This window comes from Callorhinchus milii, unplaced genomic scaffold (genome assembly GCF_018977255.1).
Source record: "Callorhinchus milii isolate IMCB2004 unplaced genomic scaffold, IMCB_Cmil_1.0 Scaffold5, whole genome shotgun sequence".
Lineage (NCBI taxonomy): Eukaryota > Metazoa > Chordata > Chondrichthyes > Chimaeriformes > Callorhinchidae > Callorhinchus > Callorhinchus milii.
Window position 1 is genome coordinate 53,893,860 of NW_024704746.1, and position 22,211 is coordinate 53,916,070.

General features: G+C 44.8%; 1 protein-coding gene across 1 annotated transcript in view; it reads right to left on the reverse strand.

The window, feature by feature from the left end:
- Positions 1 to 450: 450 nt before the first annotated feature.
- Positions 451 to 22,211, reverse strand: part of mtpn (myotrophin) — a gene marked incomplete at its 5' end in the record, with an annotated part of 50,742 nt that continues 28,981 nt past the window's right edge. Inside the window, 3 exon segments of the mRNA NM_001292825.1 lie at positions 451 to 1,168; positions 8,036 to 8,119; positions 16,930 to 17,040. Coding sequence (NP_001279754.1) covers positions 1,082 to 1,168; positions 8,036 to 8,119; positions 16,930 to 17,040 — 282 coding nt within the window.

Sequence of the window (22,211 nt, forward strand, 5' to 3'; positions counted from 1 at the left end):
TACTGCTCACTCTTTTCCTGAACCTTTCCCTGGTTTTCACTTGCTTCACATCCCCTTCTTTGTCGGGTGATCGTTTAGCCATTCTGCCCCCGCTGTCTGGAACACTATTCCGGAGTCCATACGGTTAGCTGCCTCCCTCCCCTGAGTCCCTCTGACTCAATCGTTCCCTCCTCAGAGTCCCTCTGACTCGCTCCCTGACTCATCTTTCCGCTCCCCTCCCACAGGTTGGCTGCCCAGACAACGCGGTCAAGTGCTGCAAGATGTCCTGCCAACGAGAAAGATCAGTTAGTACTCTTCCCCCAATGAAAACCTGTTTAGGCTTGTGCATTTGAAAACAAATGCTTCACAATTCAAACACTGCACTCGCCTCCTACTGGGAGTTTGTAATGAACAGCTTCACTGTTCCCAAGACAATTAAACAGGAGAGTTACACATAATCTTTATTTTATTAAAATGCATTTTGCAATTTAATAATTATGCAGCAGTGATCATTATTCAGTTTTTTTAAGTCAACTGGTTAGTCTTTTATCACCTTCATTCTAGGAACTCTGTAGAGTTCTCCTCCCCCCAAAACATTCACGGCTTTACAGAATTGATGCCAAAATCAGGCAGAGGAGGGAAGAAAGAAAAGTTTTGGAAGTGCCACTGGGAGAGGAGGCTTGGGACCGGGAATACCTTGGGCCACTAGGACCTGTCGCACACCCGTACAAGGGAGAATCAGTAAGCCATGATTCAGCCTCTCCCCTGCCTCTAGCCGAAAACCCAATGACAGAGTCAGGGGGGTTGGTGAATCTTTGCTTCACTCAAGGCTCTGCACGATTAGAATGTGGGCCAAGTCAAGAGAAGTACGGGTTTTTGGGGAACAACAGCAAGCATTGTTTGGACGACAATCTCCAGGGACCTGTGGAATTGTGCCTTTGGGGCAGCTCAGAAGTTTAGGTTAAGATGCCTGTAACTGTATAAAACTGTGCTACAAATGCATCTATTCAATCAGGATTAAAGGTGCAGTCAGAGTAGCAGAGAGAGTGAGAGAGAGAAAAAGAGAAAGAGCAGCCGTGATTACAACACAGCATGTTGATCATCATTTGAGAAGTTCCTTGATTTCTGGGCTCCCTGCTGCTTCAAAGCAGCTCAGTCCATCCGGCCCCTTCACGTTTCTATCAGCGCCCTGTGTGGAGAAAGAAGGAAAGAGGAATCAGTCACAGGCTGAAGATGATTCATACCGCAATAGGCTTCCCTTCTGGCTGAGAAGCGACAGCCAGGTTATAATAATAATCTCTGCATTTGATATAGCGCCTTATCACATGGTTGAGATATCTCAAATCACACAATATACTGCAAAGTGGATTGACTGCATTTTGGGATACTGCTGTGGGCAATCCAACAGTTGTGGATTGAGTGACCTAATCATATTTTTTATTAACCCCAGAAGGCGACCTGCCATTCAACTAACAACTGGGTTCCTATTGACTGCTGGGCAAACAGAGGCATATGGTGTAAGGAAACCTTGCCTAAGGTTTTGCTCCACCTGGAAGTCGAATCCTTGTTCTCTCACTTGCGAAACGTGCTAATCATAACACTATGAGACAGTAGCCTTTTTGGAGCCAGATCGTTACTGAAAGAGCATGTGGACATCTAGCAGGCCTGAAGCACTGAGCACAAGGGAAGCTGAATTCATTGATCATCAACCAACGACAGCAATAAGCAGTGTGACAGCAAGCTGCCCAGCGTCTTACAAAGCTGCAGCTGCTTAAATGGATTGGCTTGTAAATCCTTCACTGGCTAGAATGTACTGTAGAACCCTGTTACAACACAGTTTGGAACCTGTAAATCCCAGACTACTATGGGTCAACCCACGCCATCGCCAAGGGTTTCGTTCCAACAGTGTTCATGCTAAAGGAAAAAATCTGTTTTTCTCAATCCCATTCAAAGTTTTTCCTCTGACCTCTAGAATTTAATCTCAGAGTTTCTCCCCTTGCCTTCTCCAATATTCATCTCAAGCCCTTAATCTTTGCCTTGTCTTCGATAATCTTCCCTGAGTGGAGGGAGAGGGTGGGTTGGTAGGGGATTAGGAGGTCACAGAGGTAGGATGGGGCAAGGCCATGGAGGGCTTTGTAGTTGAGGACCAGGAATTTGAACTCGATCCTCTGAAGGATAGGGAGCCAGTGGAGTCGGGCGAGAATGGGGGAGATGGGGTCACAGAGTTTGGTGCGGGAGAGGATATGGGCTGCAGAGTTCTGGATTATCTGCAGTCTGTGGAGGGAGGAGTTGGGAAGCCGACAAGCAGGGGATTTGCATAGCCGAGCCTGGAGGTAATGAAGGCATGAACAACAGTTTCAGCGGCCTGAGGGGTGAGGTAGTGGCGGAATCGGGCAATGTTACGGAAGTGAGGGAAGGCAGAGTGGGTCATGTCTTGGGACGTGGGGAAGAAAAGACAGTTGAGGGTGGAACAAGATACCTAGGTTCCTGACTGGCTTGGTGAGCTGTAGTGTGCAACCATGGAGATTGATGCTGCCAGAGCCTGAGGTGCTGAGCGCTGGTGTGAGCCAATCAGGAGGGCCTCAGTCTTGGTCACGTTCAACTGTAGGAAATTTGCCCTCATCCAAGACTTGATGTCCGACAGGCAGTCTGTCAGGACAGCAGTGGTCCTGGAGTTGAGGGTGGAGGCAGAAAGATAGAGTTGGATGTCATCCGCATACATATGGAAGTTGACCCCATGTCTGTGGATGATGTCACCAAGGGGGAGCATGTAGGTATTAAAGAGGCGAGGGCCAAGGACACAGCCCTGGGGGACGCCAGACGTGACAGTACGGGGGCTGAAGGAGAAACCGTTAGAGGAAACAAAGTGGAGATGGTGAGGGAGATAGGAATCGAACCAGCCTGGTATACAATACAACATTTTTATAGTGCCTTTCATGTTGGGAAGACACTGGACAGTCAGAAATTTGGACCCGAGATGGGGGGTTGGGATCAGGGAGGGTGGAGGCCAGGGAGGGTGGCCGAAGGCGCGGTTGAAGTGGAGGGTCTCGAGACATGCCTTGAAGGAGGCGAGGGAGGGAACGAGGCCAAGGGAATGTGTGATTGAGTTCCAAAGAGTGGGGCAAAAACATCTTCCTGATGTTTGTTCTAAAATTACCTTAAAGTCCACAACAACAACAACACAATTAGATTTGTAAAGCACTTTTCACATCGGGAGGATGTCCCAAGGCACTGAACAGTCAGGTATTAGGACCCAAGCGTGGGGGAGCAGGTTGGGATGAGGGAAGGCAGAGAGGTAGGAGGGCGAATGAAGGCACCATCGCAAAGGAGGGTCTTGAGTCGTCCCTTGAAGAAGGCAAGGAAGGGAGCAAGGTAAAGGGATTGTGGGATGGAGTGGGGAAAGGCAGAGCGGGTCATGATATGGATTTGGGGGAGAAATGACAGTTGAGGGTCGAACAAGACGCCCAGGTTTATTACTGGCTTGGTGAGGTGGAGTGTGCATCTGTGGATGCTGATGCTGTCAGTGCCTGAGGTGCTGAGGCTCTGGCACGAGCCAATCAGGAGCACCTCGGTCTTGATGACATTCAACTGTTGAAAGTTGGCTCTCGTCCAGGGCTTGATGGCTGACATGCAGTCAGTCAGGACATTAGTTGTCCTGGAATCGAGGGTGGAGGTAGAGAACTAGAGTTGGGTGTCATCCGTGTTACATGTGGAAGTTGATCCCAAGTCTGGGAATGATGTCACCAAGAGGGAGCATGTACAGGTTAAATAATAATAATAATAATCCTTGCATTTGATATAGCGCTTTTCACGTCGGGAGGACGTCCCAAAGCGCTTCACAGAACACACTGTAAAGTGAATTGACTGTATATTTGTGGGCGAACGCGGCAGCCAATTGCGCACAGCAATGTCCCACAAACAGTCGTAGATTGAAAATGACCAATTTATTATTGTTTCTGGTTTTGGAGGGATTATTATTAGGCTCTGTGTGGAGTAAGGAAACTTGCCCAAGGTTTCGCCCTGCCTGGGATTGAACTCAGGTCTCTCGCTTGCAAAGCGAGTGCTCTAACCACTGAGCCACAGGACTCCACAAAAGAGGTGGAGACCGAGGACTGAATCCTGAGCAACACTGTACGAGACTGTGTGGGGGTTGGAAGAAAAACTGTTGGCGGAGACAAATTGGAGATGGTATGAGAGATAAGACCTGAACCATTCAATGTCCATTTACCCCGCTTTTTTTTCTGGCGCACCGACCAACCACCAAAGTATGTGGAAGAATTAGGATAATTGTATTTAGAAGTACTTAATTATATTCAATACAAGTGTTTAATTGTAGTTAGATGTCCAGAGGATCTGTGTGAGCACCATCATTTTCATGGCAGATAATGATCCATTGCCATGTTCGATGCAAAATCTTCCATAACATGAATGGAGTGATGAGGCAAAATACATCTCTAACAACTTGTTTCAGCTCCTCCAGAGCCTCATATAGCTGTTTTGAAACAGGGGGTAAGAGGACTTTGTGCATATCTTGTGGAGTCCTGTAGCTCAGTAGTTAAAGCACTCGCCTCGCAAGCAAGAGACCTGGGTTTTTATTCCTGGCAGGGTGAAATGTTGGGCAAGTTTCCTTACACCACACACCTCTGTTTACCTAACAGTAAGTAGGAACCTGGTTGTTAGTCAATTGGCGGATTCACTTTTCCGGGCGTAATAATTCCTTCATCATAATAATAATAATTTAGTCACTCAATCCACGACTGTTTGTGGGACACTGCTGTGCGCAACTGGCTGCCGCATTTCGCCCACAAAATATACATTCAAATCACTATTCCGTGAAGCGCTTTGAGACATCTCCAAGACATGATAAGGCGCTATATCAAATGCAAGGATTGCTAGAATTATTGTACCCTGTACTGTTCAGCGTTAACTTTCTCAATCCCATTCAAAATCTTGTGCACATCTATTAGGTCCACCCTGAAATGTCTCTTTTTAAGAATGAATATGAAGAAATCTTTCCTCTGCTTTCTGGAACTCCATCTGTCTTTGCCTCATCCCTTCCCTTTCCTCCTCCAAAGTCTGTCTCAATACTTCCTCTTGCCTGCGCCTTCAATCATCTTCCCACCCGACCTCTTTGCTCCCCACATCTCCTGAATCTAACCCCCAGCTTGGGTCTAAACCTTTGGCTGACCAGCACGTTGGGATGTCCTCCCAAAGTGAAAGGCACTGTATAAATGCAATATGCTACTGTTGATGTCTGTCGTCAGTCATGACTAGAGGGACTTCTCTGAGCTTGTGCCAGAGCTCAGAGGAGCATCTCAATTCTCATGACTGATGACAGACTTCAACAACAACTTGAACAAGTGGAGGTAAGTGAGGTCTCCTTGGAACTGAACTGGCTCCAAGGTGACATTCCTGACAATGGAATGTCAGAATCGAGCCTCTGTGGTGGTCTTGGTAGGCCGGTTCCTGAGCCAGGCGGGTCTGCAGTATTCCAGGGCACTGCTGATGATAGCAGTCAGACTGTCTCATCGGCAGGACCTGGAAAGGCAGACCAGTTACTGGGGGCAGGGAGTCATCTCACTCAGCTCCTGTTAACCCTGCAAGACAAAGACCTAATGGGTAGGATGGTCTTAGCTGGACAAGCAGCAGGAAAGCTTGCCAAATTGCGATATCAATGGCAGTCTATGCAGTTTTAGCTGGTTAGACTCCAGGAGTACCCCAACCCACTCTGGGGTCCCCAAGCCTTGGTTTGGATATTTTTAAGCATAGTGATGGGTTTCTGCATGTGTTACGACACCCAGCTGAACCCACCACCTACCCCCAGAAATATCCAACCTCTGACACCTAGACCAACCCGATTTGCATTAAACTCACACAGCAGTGTGATGGGGGAGGGAGAGAGAACGTCCCCGGCCTTCGGAGGGGAGAGAGTGAGATAGAGAGAGAGAAGATATTCACAACCAGAGGGGGAAAGAATTTTTATCTCCCAAGCTTTGCTAGCTTTGCTTTGTTTGAGCTGAACTGGAATGTTCTAGATCAAAGGAAATAGAAATGATCTCCTTATTTGTAGGCACCAAGAGAATACCATACCTGCCCATCACAGCGCACTGGAGCCTGTCACAGGGCAGTGAACCACGTGTATTGTGAGCGTCTAACGGCTCTGGAAAAGCTAAGCAGCCCTGTACATAATGGGAGCCTAAAGGCAGACAGCAGGAATAACCGAACTAGCAGCTGAACACAACCAGCCTCAGCCAGCACTGCCACTGCGGGTAACATCGGTGAGTGGCCTCTGAACATTCCAGCAGCCAATTACATGGAGGTCAATCATTCCACACGCTTGGGAGAGTGGGGGTAAGTGGGAAGAATAAACTTCAGATAGTACACAATAGGGTCTACTGTACAAGGGTCATCAAAGGCTCAGTGGTTAAGTATATTGTGGCTTCAGTACTGAGGGGCACACAAATACCTAGATCCAATTCCTGGTCTGTGCTGAGTTATCTTAAACCAGGGAGCGGGTAGCAATTGAGAGGGAGAGTGCATAAGGGAGAGAAAACAGAGAGTGAGAGAGAAGCAAGGGCAGTGATTTGTTGTTCACCGTCAGTACATCCGGGGACCGAGGAGAGACACCAAGGGACCATGCAGTTTCCTCACAGAAAGCTCCCTTTTTTTCCCTTCTGAGAAACTGTTCTATGTCCTTCATCCCCCCTTTCCCACCCTACTTATGTGACTTCCCAACCCGGCTGTCCCTTTGGATAACAAACATTGATTCATTTCCCCCCACCCCATCTGCCCTACCATCTATTTTGCCCCCATTCTCTGAAGCTCCATTCCTAAAGTCCCTCCGACTTACTTCCTCCCTCTCTTTCAATGCACATCAAGAACTAACTCTTTGACCATGTTTTTGGTCACCTTTTCCCCTCCCCATCTCCCACCTCCCTCAGCACCCACCCCCAGCTCAAGTGCCCAGCTGGCAGTGTCGGGCGCTTTGTCCTTCCAACATGAAAAAGATGCTGTGTAAATGTTGTTATGTTTCTGGAAGGGAAACACAAAATATTGCTTATGAGGCCTGTGGACCTTTCTCAAATAAAGTATCTGGCCCACAGCAGCCAAAAGTTTGGACCACCCTGGGTTAAACCATCCCGCAGGAACTGGAATCAGAGGAACGACAAATCAGGCAGGAATCACAATGGGCTTGGCTTGAAGCACGTACAATGGGCATCATGATGTTCATGCTCTCACCTCTAGGTCAGGAGGTTGTGAGTTCAAGCCCCACGTTGGGACTTTGAGCTCAGTCGAGGTTGATATTACAGTGCAGTACACAGGGAGCGTTACAATGTCAGAGACACCATCCTTTGCATGAGACGTTAAACCGAGGTCCCGTCTGTGCCTTTTGAGACCCAGTAACATTACTGGAAAACGGAAGAGTTTATCTCTCCCGGTGTCCTGGCTGACAATGCCCCAGATAAAATGGCTCAATCACTTGTGGGTGTTTGTGGGGCATTGCTGTCTGAAAATTCTTGGCTGTATTTGCCGTCAACATGTATCGTCACTGCACTTTACAGTAAATCACTTTGAGATGTTTGACATGATGTTTGTGTAAAACACAAGAACTGTGTTAAGATATTCCTCACTGGGCACTTTGGGCAAGTCTCACACATCCTTCAGGATAAAGTGAGTCACGTCCTTCATGTAGTTTCCTCTGAATGATAACACATCCCTGGAGGTTTCCCCATCTTTTAGGGCACAACGTTAGAGCCCAAGTTTGACACTGCAAAATGATCCTGCCATTTGATAGACCGGAATAATGGGGTAACTTTGCTGCTACCTTTCCCCCTGGTTATAGATTCCATCACCAAGTATTTTTATTCTATTTATTTTTATTTAGTCAGATCTGCAAGTTCCTTCAAAGATGTCACCGACTCCACACACACAACACTGCTTCGAGCAACTACCTGGAACACTTGTGTTCCCCGTGTGCCGCTCGCCTACTAGACAGTCTGACGAGGATTTCCTACCTCCCCCAAATAGTTGCTCGTGCTCCCCACACAGAACCTACCTCAGATAGTAGTAATCTCACACATGTCAGATGTCCCTCGTAGATAGCCGACAGAAGTGGCGTTATTCCGTGCCTGTCTGTCGCCTGTGGAGCAGAGATCGCAAAGTTCAAGTGTTGGGATTTATACTCCAGACTAAAAATCAGTGTTGTATTTATGGAGAACTACCCCAAGCAAACTTCTGCCATGCTGCAGCTCAATGATGCAAATTCACCCAGTGACTCCTGTATTTAAAATAATATAATAATAATTCTTGCATTTAATACATCTCTTATATAATCAGCGAGACATCTGAAAGAACGTCACACACTGTAAAGTGTAGCTACTGTGTTTTGTGGGCAAACACAGCAGCCAACAAAGCCCCGCAAACAGCCATGGAGTGAGTGACCAGTTTTATTTTTATTTATTTTATTTTTAGTTTTATTTGGAGGATTGTTGGTCAAGATACCTGGAGAAATGGCATCATTAATGTCCTCCTGGATAGGCTGACAGGGCCTTGTTTTAATTTCTAGCTGAAGGATGGAACCTCCCACAATGAAGTGCTCCATCAGCATTGCACTGGAGTGTTAGCCTAGACTATCTGAGCTCCATGTCCTGACGTGAAACATGAACCTATAACCTGACTCAAAGGTGAAAGTGCTACTAACTGAGTCAGTCTAGATACTGATCTGTAAATACACACACAGCTCAGCCACTTCAAAAGTGTGTGGTGGGGGGAAGAGAGGAAAGGATCAGGATGGGATTATCAACCCTCACCATCACACTGGTTTTTACACATGCAGAGTCCCATAGTGTAGTAGTTAGCGCATTCGCCTCGCGAGCGAGCGGACCTGGGTTCAATTCGTTTGCACTGCGAAATCTTAGCCAAGTTTCCTTACTCCACACGCCTGTTTATCTAGAAGTAAGTAGGAACCTGGATGTTAGTCGATTGGCGGATCGCTTTCCAGGGATAATAATCCCTTAAAAAAAATTGGTCACTCAATCCAGTATGCTTGCGGGACACTGCTATAAGTAATTGGCTGCCATGTTTCTCCCACAGAATACACAATCAATCTACTTTAGAATATAATCTGTGATGTGCTTAACAAGAAAATTTCAAATGCAAGGTTTATTGATTACATTATCATGCACCTGAGGGGCCAGAGGATGCATGAAACCACTGGAACAGATTTCCAGCTCGAGTCAACGCCTTCAGGAGAGACATGACCCATCTGAGCTGCAAGACTAGCTTTAATGTGCTGATGCAGATGTGTGGCCATATATCTCAGAAGAACTGTGCAGGCCCAGTGAAACCAAGAAGTTAGCCAAAGGAGATTCCAGGCAGGAACTGTGCCCCCGATCAGACTCCAGCCAGAGGAGCAACTTCAGAGCCTGAAATCCCTCAGTGCCTTGGTCAAATTGAGACTGAATTCTGTGACAACTAACTTTTTTGAGGCAATGTTCTTAGACCATGAGAATTTCGGGCCCTGGTTTAACTTAGTAGAAGGACAGGAAGGGGACAGTTGGTGTACTGAATCACTCCTGGTGCTGAGATCACTACAGCAGAATAATAATTCTTGCCTTTGGTATAGCACCATGAAATGGAGTGACTGTATTTGTCGGCAAATACAGCAGCACAATTTGCACAGAGCAATGTCCCACAATCAGCCATGAAACGAATGACCAATTTTATTTGGGGGGATTCTTGGACAGGACACTGGGAGAACTCCCTTCTTGTTTCGAATACTGTAGTGCCATGGGATCTTCAGCATCCACCTGAACAGGTAGACGGAACCTTGATTTAACGTCTCATCCAAAGGGCAGCACTTCTGACAATCAACAGACTGCATTGGAGTGTCACCTCAATCTATGTGAATTCAAGTCCTAAGGTGGGCTTGAACCCACAACCATCTTATTCAGAGGCAAGAGCGCTACCACTGAGCCAAACTGATATCAGCTTAGAACTGGTGACATTTAGTAAAAGATCTTTAACATCCACCTTTTGAGACATTTCAACGATGTGATAAGGTGCTATATCAAATTCAAGGATTATTATTATATTCTATGGGATGACATTACAGTCCACTTAATAGAATCATAGAATTATACAGCACAGAAGGAGGCCATTAGGCCCCTCATATCTGTGCCGGCTCTTTGAAAAGAGCTATGGAATTCAATGCCACTCCACCGTGCTCTCCCTGTAGCCCTGCAAACTTGTCCTCCTCAATAATTATCTACTTCTCTCTTAAAAGTTGTTATCGAATCGACTTCCACCATCCTTTCAGACAATGCATTCCAGATCCGAACAACTCGCTGTGTGAAAACATTTCTCCTCACTTCACCTTCTTTTAACAGCTATTTAAAATCGATGTCCTCAGGTAACCAACTCACCCGCCAGTGGAAACAGTTTTTCGAGGGGGGATGGGGATCAGAATGTAGCATCCCGGAGGGGAAACGAGTTACATAGTGGACGAGGAGAGACAAATAGAAAAGAAACAAGGAATAGTCCAGCAAAAAGTGGAAAGAGACGGGGGAGAAATGTAGAGCGGATTAAGCCAGTCTTGGAGTGCATGTGTGTAAATTTAGGATTATCATTATTATTATTAAATGCACGGAACGTGACCAATAAGCTTGGTGAGCTGCGGCTCAAGTTGCCACATGGGGCTACGATGTAGTGGCAATTACGGAGACTCGGTTCAAGCAAGGACAGGAATGGGAGCTGAATATTCCTGGCTACAACCTATTCAGAAGGGAGAGGGAAGAGAAAAAAGGAGGCAGGGTGGCAATACTCATTAAGGACACGGTCACGATCCTGGAAAAGGACAATGTGTTAGAGGGTCCAAAAAATGAATCTATTTGGTTAGAGTTACGGAGCAGAAAAGGAGCTGTTACTATGTTAGGTATTTACTATAGACCTCCAAATAGTGGGAAGGAGATAGATGAGCAAATCTGCAAACAGGTTTCAAAGAGATACAAAACCAATAGAGTAGTGATAATTGGGGAATACAATTATCCTAACATAGACTGGGAAATACACAGTTTAAAGGGCAAGGAAGGGGAGGAATTCCTGAAATGTGTGCAGGAGAACTTTCTGGATCAGAATGTTTCCAGCCCAACAAGGAAGGAAGCAGTGCTGGATTTAGTTCTGGGAAATGAAGTGGGGCAAGTGGAGCAGGTTTCAGTAGGAGAGCAGCTGGATAACAGTGATCAAATATCATTAGGTTTAGAATAGATATAGAAAAGGACAACAATCAATCAAAGGTAAAGACCCTCAACTGGAAATGGGCTAATTTCAGTGAGCTAAAAAGGGACCTGGCCAAGATAGATTGGAAAGAAAGATTGGCAGGTTTGACAGCAAACGAACAATGGGAAGCCTTCAAGAAGGAGATAGTTCGGGGACAGAGCAAATACATTCCCACAAAGGGGAAAGATAGGACAGTCAAACCCCCTTTGATGAGTAAGGAAATTGGGATTAAAATAAAACAGAAAAAGGAGGCTTTTGGCAAACTTCAGGTCCAAAACACACAGGATAATCAAATAGAATATAGGAAGTACAGAGGAGAAGTGAAAAGGGAAATAAGAGGGGCGAAGAGATTGTACGAGAAAAGATTAGCAGGAAACATAAAAGGGAACTCTAAGGTATTTTATAATTATAATAATAATCCTTGTATTTGATATAGCGCTTTTCACGTCTTCTAGAGCATATCAAGAGTAAAAGGTTAGTCAAAGGTAGGGTGGGTCCAAGTGGAAATCTTTTTGTTGAGGCAGAGGGCATGGCTGATGTACAAAAGAAGCCACAATATCGCAGGCGTGTGAACAGAAATTGGTTATGATAAAAATCTACAGAGGAGGTACTAAAAAGGCTGTCGGTGCTCAACACAGATAAGTCACTTGTTCCGGATGGGATGCATCCTAGGTTACTGAGTGAAGCAAGGGTGGAAATAGCGGAGGCTCTGGCCACAATCTTTCAATCCTCTTTGGACACTGGAGTGGTGCCAGAGGACTGGGGTTGAAAATGTTAATCCCCTGTACAAAAAGGGGCAAAAGGATAAACCTGAGAACTACAGCCATCAGCCTAACATCAGTAGTAGGGAAACTTCTGGAGACTATAATCCGGAACAATAATAATAATAATCCCTCCAAAAAAACAAAACAATAATAAATTGGTCATTTTCAATCTACGACTGATTGTGGGACATTGCTGTGTGCAATTGGCTGCCGCGTTCGCCCACAAATATACAGTCAATTCACTTTACAGTATGTTCTGTGAAGCGCTTTGGGACGTCCTCACGACGTGAAAAGCGCTATATCAAATGCAAGGATTATTATTATAATATAAATTCTCACTTAGAAAAATATGGTTTAATAAATGAGTCAACACGGATTTGTTAAAGGCAGATCGTGTCTGACAAACCTAATAGAATTTTTTGATGAAGTGACTGAGAGGGTGGATGACGGTAGTGCAGTAGATGTAGTTTATCTAGATTTTCAAAAGGCATTTGACAAAGTGCCACATAAGAGACTTATAAACAAAATATAAGCCCACGGTATTAAAGGGACTGTGGCAACATGGATCCAGAACTGGCTGGGAGACAGAAAGCACAGAGTGGTAGTAAATAGTTGCTTTTCTGACTGGAGGGAGGTGTGTAGTGGTGCTCCTCAGGGGTCAGTATTTGGACTACTGTTCTTTCTGATCTATATTAATGATCTGGACATGGATATAGAGAGCACAATTTCCAAATTTGCAGATGATACTAAACTAGGAAAAATAGTTAATGGTGAGGAGGACAGCACCAGACTCCCAAGATTTAAGACACATCGGTAAAATGGGCAGAAATGTGGCAGATGAGGTTTAATGTGGAAAAATGCGAAGTGTTGCATTTTGGTAGGAAGAATGAGGCGAGGCGATGGTACAATTTTAAAGGGGACAAATGAACAGAAAGACCTGGGGGTCCACATAAGCAAATCTCTGAAGGTGGCAGGACAGGTAGATAAAGCTGTTAAAAAAGCATACGGGATACTAGGTTTTATAAATAGGGGCATAGAATTCAAAAGTCAGGAGGTTATGTTGAATATTTATAAAATGCTGATTAGGCCTCAGTTGGAGTACTACATTCAGGTGTGGGCACTGCACTTTAGGAAAGATGTTAGGGCATTGGAGAGGGTGCAAAGGAGGTTTACCAGGATGGTACCAGGAATGAAGGATCTTAGTTATGAAGAGAGGTTAGCGAATTTAGGATTATTCTCCCTAGAGCAGAGAAGATTAAGAGGGGACTTAATAGAGGTTTTGGGAAAAATCTGTTTCCACTGGCCTGTGGGTCAGCAACCTGAGGACACCGATTTAAGATAGTTGTTAAAAGAAACAGAGGGGAGGTAGGAATTTTTTTTTCACCCAGCAAGTTGTTCGGATCTGGAATGCATTACCTGAAAGGGTAGTGGAAGCCGATTCAATAACAACTTTTAAGAGAGAAGTAGATGGGTATTTAGGGAGGACAGGATTGCAGGGCTGTGGAGAGAAAGCAGGCCAGTGGGATTGAGTTGGATTGCTCTTTCAGGAGCCAACGCAGACGCGATGGGCCGAATGACCTCTGTATGATTCTATGATTCAATGATAGTTTTTCCTTGTTCACACTATCGAATCCCCTCATAATTTTGAAAACTTCTATTAAGTCTCCTCTTAACCTTCTCTGCTCCAAGGAGAATAATCCCAGCTTCTCTATCCTCTTCTGATAACTGAAGTTCCTCATTCCTAGTACCCTCCTGGTAAATCTCCTTTGCACCCTCTCCAACGCCTTGACATCCTTCCTATATTGTGGTGCCCAGAACTGTCCTGCCACCTTCAAAGATTTACTTGTATGAACCCCCAGGTTCCTTCACCTCCTTTAAGTTTCTACCATCATCTTATATTCCCTCTCCTTATTCTTTCTCCCAAAATGCATCACTTCGCATTTCTCCTCATTAATCTTCATCTGCCAGATGTCTGTCCATTTTACCAGTCTGTCTATGTCCTTCTGAAGTTTGCTACTATCTTCCTAACTATTTACTGCTGTTCCTATCTTAGTATCATCTGCAAACTTGGAAATTGTACTCCCTATACCCAAGTCCAGATCATTTGTACGGATCAAAAACAGCAATGGTCCCAATACTGACCCTGGTGGATACCACTGCACACTTCCCTCCATTCACCATCTGCTGCCATTCACCATCACTCTCTGCTTTCTGTCTCCCAGCCAGTCCTGTATCCATGCTGCCACTGTCCCTTTAATGCCGTGGGCTTCTACTTTGCTTGCAAGTCTCAAACGCCTTTTGAAAATCCATATAAACTACATTAACTGCACTAACTTCATCCACCCTCTCCGTTAATTCATCAAAAAACTATCAGGTTTGTTGGACACGATTTGCCTTTAACAAATTTGTGTTGGTTGTCCTTTATTAACCCATATTTTTCTAAGTGAAAATTTATTTTGTCCCGGATTATAGTCTCTAGAAACAGTTCTATAAAAGCACTGCATTGTTGGAATTTCATCCTTCAGATGAGACATAAAAACGAGCAGTTTGCACCTGTTCAGGTGGACGTTCAAGATCCCTTATTCCAAAAAAAACCAACGGTTCTTTCACTTCAGGGCTGTTTGTTGGACATTGTTGTATGCAAATTGGCTGCTGTGTTCCCCTACAAACAAGTCACCACACTTTACAGTAACTCCTGTGAAGCACTGTATCAAAAATGCATTGATAACTTTATATAACTGTGATAATCCAGGCAACAAATCTCCAGTCAACCCAGCCATAGTTCTTGTTTGCCACTGACAGTCATTGAGGGCAAAGGCGAGGCATATCCAATACAAGCAAAAGCTCCTACCAGTCCATCACACAGCAATACACTGCATGACCCAGACCTGCTCAGCAGCAAAGCAGACACGCACTGCTGCCAAGTCACAACCTCTGCTAGCATAGGTTAGTATGTTGGTTTGTACATCCTGCATATGTACAAAGTAAGCTACAGCTGACAGTTATATCTCTGAGCAATTTAGTGCATCAGAAATGCTTAATCACACCAAGAACTCTCTGGATCCATTGTGGACTGAAGTATTACAGACAGTTTTGCAGTCTTATCTGTTTTAAAGCAAAAAGCGATTGTTGAAAGAGCGGTATCAGCAGAGTATTCTTTGGCAGCTGCTAAGCATATTTCTGAGAGATAATAGTGAGCACTTCCTGCAGCAGAACAAGAGAGCATTCCTTCAGATTGTGAACCAGATACATTAATGACCAAATGCAGTTCCACACTCAACCTCGGTATAAGAGGAGTAATGGTAGCATGCTCAGAAAGGATGAAGAGACAGACTACGTAAAGAGAGAGAGAGAGAGAGAGAGAAAAAAAAGACAGAGGGGGGGAGAGGGATGGGGAGAAAGGCCGAGGTGGGCATGGGACACCAAACCTGAAAATCCAGCTACTGGTTTAAACTAATTTGCACAAACAAACTTTAAAGATCCCAAGGTTCAGTTGGTAGCATTTTTACTTCTTAAAGTCAGAATGTTGTGGGTTCAAGCCCACTGTCAGTACTTGGGAGTTCAGTCTAATCTGACACTCCAGTGGAGTGCTGGGGAAGCGCTGCATTGTTGGAGGTGCCATTCTTCAAATGAGACGTTAAAGCAGGGTCATGTATATCGGTCCAACTGGACGGTAAAGATTGTTTTCTTGAGAAAGAAAAAAAAATTCTCCTGGTGTCCTGGCCGATAATCTCCCAGATAAAGGTTATTGTACACTTCATTCATTTCTCATGACTGTTTGGGGGATATTGCTGCATACAAATTGCCTGCTGCATTTGCAAAAGTCACGAAACTTTACAGAATATCCTGTGAAGCACTTTGAGATGTCCCCCTGATACGAAAGGTGCTGTAGCAAATATAAGGATTACATTACTATTATATATATTTATACGTTCCACGTCATCCAGCCTCAGTGAGTATCTTCACAGCTGAGAGCGATGTTTAAAGTGAAATGCAATCTGACCAGAGCCTGAGGCTCTGAACAAAACCTTTTTGTGGACACAGCTTTCGATTAAAGAGCTGGCGTGTAGTTTGAGCGAGAGGTTTGCAGATCCCAGCAACGAGTTCCGCTGAGAAGCAGGGAGTGCCTCGAAGGACAAAGCCCCATTGGTGAGAGCCAAAGCTGGCCACGGAGCCATCTCAGTCCTGTGCCCTCGTGACAAGGAACAGTTCCCTCAAAGGGCGAGGAGGAAGTCAAGTTTACGAGAGACAGGGAGCCAATGGGAACCCTGTCAAAAATCCGATTCCCTCAGCACATCAATTTCAACAGTGCAAAAAATGTCTTATGAGCACTGATGAGAGTGAAGCTCCTCAGTATAGAAGCAGGTCGTGTTGGATCAACCCTCCCACAAGTCAGCGTGACGGACCTCTGGTTGGTGCACGGTCCCTAACTCAGTTTGTACCATTCAGATTACTCATTAAGGAATCCCATCAGAAACACCACAGCTAGGACAGCCCCATGGTGGAGTGGACAGAGCTGCATCTTACAGACCAGCTCACTGCAAATACATCCTGGTCCATGTCGTGTTTACTGCCTCTGTGCGCGGAGGCCGGAGGCAGAGAGGAGGCTGGCGCAGAGAGGAGGCTCAGCCGGGGGTAGAAAGGAGGCCGGACCACAAGAGCCAAAACTTGGGGATCACTGCATGTACATTGGGCTAATTGCTGGAGTCTTAAACATCTAAATCTGTGCAGCTCAACAGCTGCACTGCCTAAAGGACTTCAGACCAACAGTGTGTAACTCCAATGATTTGAAAACGATGCATAGCTGTGCAGTTGGATAAGTCCGTCAAGTTTATTTTGGTCAACTGGGTGTCTGACACACTTGAATCTCATTTTCATGCTTAAAAACCCTCTCTGTTCATTTACTCACATTAATATTTGCTCCTTTGGAAAGCAAGAACGCCAGGGTGTCAAACTGGCCCGAGTCGGCTGCGTAATGGAGTGGTGTCCGTCCCCCAAGCTCCACGTTCACATCAACAACCTGCAGACAAGACCCAGAGTAAATGCACGCACCATCCAAACAACAACTTTCATTTATACAGCGCCAGACATGTAGGATAACATCACAGTGGCAGGTTTGGCAAGGGAGAAGGGGGAGAGGAAAAGTGACCAGTGGGATTTGAAGATTGATAAAGGGGGGGGGGGGGGGGGGAGGAGGGGAAGGACCAGAGCAATGACTTCCATCCACGACCAGTGCCAGCCTGGCTCAACTGGTAGACTTTTCACCTCGGAGTCAGAAATATAAGAACATAAGAACATAAGAATTAGGAGCAGGAGTAGGCCATTCGGCCCCTCGAGCCTGCCCCGCCATTCGATAAGATCATGGCTGATCTTCTCACCTAACTCTAATTACCTGCCCTATCCCCATATCCCCTAATCCCTCTATTTTTTTAAAATCTATCAGTCTCAGCCTTGAAGATTTTCAAGGACTGAGCATCTACAGCCTTCTGGGGTAGTGAATTCCATAAATTCCATAAATTCACTACCCTCTGAGTGAAGAAATGTTTCCTCAACTCTGTTCTAAAAGGCTGACCCTTAATTTTAATACTGTGACCCCTGGTTATAGATTCTCCTACCAGGGGAAACAGTCCCTCAGTGTCTACTTTATCCAGCCCTTTAAGAATCTTATATGTTTCAATAAGATCCCCCCTAATTCTTCTGTACTCTAGAGAATACAGCCCTAGTTTATTCAGCCTATCCTCATAGGTCAGTCCCCTCATCCCAGGAACTAACCGAGTGAATCTACGCTGCGCAAGTATGTCCTTTTTTAAATAAGGAGACCAAAACTGCACACAATACTCTAGATGCGGTCTCACGAAGGCCCTACATAGTTGCAGCAAGACTTCCCTACTCTTGTACTCTAAACCTTTTGCAATGAACGCTAACATGCCGTTCGCCTTCTTAGTTGCTTGCTGCACCTGCAAACTAACTTTTTGAGACTGGTGTACAAGGACACCCAAATCCCTCTGAACACTAACACTATCTAATCTCTCCCCCTCTAGAAAATAATCTGTTTTTCTATTTTTTCTACCTAGGTGAATAACTTCACACTTCCCCACATTAAATTCCATCTGCCACCTACTCGCCCACTCCCCGAGCCTATCTATATCCCGTTGCAATCTTTTTGCATCATCCTCAGAGCTTACTCTCCCACCTAGTTTAGTGTCATCCGCGAATTTAGATACGTTACATTCAATGTCCTCGTCTAGATCATTGATGTAAATTGTAAATAGCTGAGGCCCAAGCACTGATCCTTGTGGCACTCCACTAGTCACATCCTGCCAATTCGAGAATGACCCGTTTATCCCTACTCTCTGTTTTCTACCCGTTAGCCACTCTTCAATCCATGCTAATATGTTCCCATTAATCCCGTGGGCCTTAACCTTGTGCAATAGCCTTTTGTGTGGCACTTTGTCAAATGCCTTTTTAAAATCTAAATATACTACATCTACTGGTTCCCTCCTATCTAACCTGCTGGATACATCTTCAAAAAAACTCTAAAAGATTAGTTAAGCATGACTTCCCTTTTGTAAAGCCATGTTGACTCTGCCTAATCTTGTTATGGTCTTCCAGGAATCCCATAACGACATCTTTAATTAAGGACTCAAGAATTTTCCCTACCACTGATGTCAGACTAACTGGTCTATAGTTCCCCATCTTTTCTCTCCCACCCTTCTTAAATAGTGGTGTTACGTTTGCAATCTTCCAATCAATGGGAACCGTTCCAGAATCCAGAGAATTTTGGAAGATCAAAGACAAGCCATCCACTATCTCAGTAGCCACCTCTTTTAAAACCCTAGGATGTAGGCCATCAGGTCCAGGGGATTTATCAGTTTTAAGACCTGACAATTTACCTAAAACCATTTCTTTACTAATATTAATTCCCCAAGTTGCTCGCTAACATTATCTTCTTGGTTCCCCTCTATTCTTGGTAGGTTTTCAGTGTCTTCTAAGGTGAAGACAGTTGCAAAGTACTTGTTTAATGACTCTGCCATGTCTTTGTCCCCTACTATAAGTCTCTGCCTGTAGTGGACCCACATTTACCTTTGACAGCCTCTTCCTCTTTATATATTTATAAAAACTCTTGCAGTCTGTCTTTATGTTCTTCACTAGTTTGCCCTCATATTCCATTTTCTCCCTCTTAATCACTTTTTTGGTTCTCCTTTGTTGATCCCTAAAGTTCTCCCAATCCTCGGGTTTACTACTCATCTTAGCTGATTTATAGGCTTCTTCCTTTAACTTTATACTTTCCCTAACTGCTCTAGTTAGCCACGGTTGGGCCACCTTTCCCGTGGCATTCTTATTCCTCAAAGGAATACGTGCTCGCTGGGAATTTTGCACTATCTCCTTAAACGTCTGCCATTGCTGGTCTACTGTCGAATCCTTAAGTCTAATTTCCCAGTTTATTTTGGCTAAATCCTCTCTCATACCAACAAAATTGGCTCTACTTAAATTTAAAACCTTTGCTTCAGACTTAACTACTTCTCTCTCTAACTTAATGCTAAATTCCATCATATTATGATCACTTTGCCCTAGAGGAGCCTTAATTTCCAGTTTGCTGATCAGCCCTGCTTCATTGCACAAAACAAGGTCTAATATGGCCTGTTCCCTGGTTGGCTCCTCGGCATACTGATCTAGATAATTATCCCTAATACATTCTATAAACTCTTCCTCTATCATACTTTTCCCAATTTGGTTGACCCAATCTATGTGCAGATTAAAATCACCCACAATTAATGTTTTTCCTTTACTACATGCTCTGGTAATTTCCTGATTTATACCTTGAGAGATACTGTGACTGCTGTTCGGGGGTCTGTAAACTACTCCCACAAGAGTTTTCTGCCCCTTATTGTTACGTACCTCTACCCATACTGACTCTACTTCCTGCTTTTCTAATTTAAAATCTTTCCTCTCTACTGTTTTTATCCCATCCTTTATTAGCAGAGCCAACCCCCTCCTCGTTTACCACATTGCCTATCTTTCTATACCCCACATACCCTGGAATATTTAGCTCCCACCCTTGATCTCCCTGTAACCATGTCTCGGTGATGGCTACCGGATCATACCCGTTTGTTTCTATTTGTGCATTTAACTCATCTATCTTGTTTCGAATGCTTCGCGCATTCAGATATAGCACCTTTAATTCTGACTTCGGGCTATTAGTCCTATTCACCAGTACCCTATCCTTTGGCTTCCTTTCACCGCTTGACACACTTTGCTCATCTCCCTGGTTAATCTGCTCTCCCACTTTTATCGGTCCTAATTTTAATTGGGACAGATTACATGTGATTGAATTTACCCCCCACCACCTTAGTAGTTTAAAGCCCTGTCTACCTCCCTATTTATTCGTGTTGCCAGGACATTTGTCCCAGCCCTGTTTAGATGGAGTCCATTCCTTTGGAATAACTCCGGTCTCCCCCAATACTGGTGCCAGTGGCCTATAAAGTGAAACCCCTGCCCTCCGCACCATTCTTTTAGCCAGGTATTCAGTTCTTTTTTTGCCTGTACCATGTTGTAGGATCAGGCTTCACATTGGGACTTGCAACCCATATCATCTAGACTGACACTCCAGTACAATGTTGTGGGGTAATACACTGTCGGAGATGCAACTGCTTCAGATAAGATGTTAAACTGAGGTCATGTCTGCATATCCAGATGGATGTTAAATATCCCATGGCACTATTGAAAATAGAAGGGATTTTCTCCTGGTGTCCTGGCCAACAATCCCCCAAATAAAATTGGTTGTTCACTCTATAGTTATTTGTAAGATGTTGCTGTGCAAACTTTTGTCCACAAAAACATAGTCTTTATAGGTTATCTTGTGAATCACTTTGAGAACATCTGATGATGTGATAAGGCACTGTATTAATGCGAGTATTATTAATACACAGGCATTGCTTAGGAGGTTGGAACTATTCCTACTCAGCTACTGTTAACCTTATAAGCCAAAGGATAACAGCTAGGTGGTCTTAGATAGACAAACAGCGGAAGCTTACCAGTGGTCACAAAAGCAATGTTGTTTCATCTGGTTAAATTCCAGCAGTACCCCACTACATACCACCGGTTCCTAAACTCAACAGGATTAGGCAAGCAGGGTGCGTCCCTCCAGAGAGGGCGCACTCTATGCCAGACAACAAAAAATAACAACTTGCATTTATATAGCGCCTGTCACACTGGACGATGTCTCGTAGGGCTTGAATGGTTTATGTGAGTGTCAGACAATGTGACCAAAAATGCACTCTTCTTCCTATCTCTCCACTGCTCTGGTCTTTGAACATTCCTCCTCCCTGCCTCCTCATAGGCCAGTCTGTCCTTCGTGCTGCATTCTGTGGCCTTTTCGACCCCAAGCACCTCAGCCCCGCTACTTCTACTTTTTGTGGGTGTTCTCTGCAGTTTGTAACCTTGTTTTCCTGTGCCACACCCTCAGCCCTTCCCTTAGGCTCTCAACAAAGATTAAAACTTGATGTTTATTGTCGTCTAGATTTTCATGTCACAAATGTCGTGTTTCAGAGAATCAAGCCACATTTCAGGAAGTAGACTGATGCAATATAGCTGCAATAAAGGAGACAGTGCCGACTGTATCACTGCACAATAAGAGCAATTTGTTTCTTCCATGTGACTGAGGATACGAGAAATGCCTGGAATACTGCACACACTGGGTTCCTGAACTCTGCATAAACCTACCTTTCACAGGATGACGTTTTAATCTAGAGTTACCCTGGAAGTTAAGAACAACCCTGAGCTCCTCTTTTTTTCCTTTTGGGAACAAAACAGATAAAAATCCCTCTTGGTTGCAATCTTACTCCTCCCCCGCACCCCTGAACTCCCCTATCGTTTCTACCGCTCTCCCTACCCTCTTTTTCCCTCATCTCTCCTTTATTCTTGACATGTTAGGCCTTCCCCCACCTCCACAACACTGCCCATCACTACCTCTCCCTCTCGTCTGGTTTCCACCATGACCTAACTACTTTATCAAAACCCCTCATAATTTTGACCACACCTCTATTAAATCTCCCCTCAACCTTCTCTGCTCAAAGAAGACTAATCCCAGCCTCTCTAATCTCTCCACATAATTGAAGTCCCTCATCCCTGGTATGATTCTTGTTCATCTCCTCTGTACTTTCTCCAAGGCCCTGACATCCTTCCTGAAGT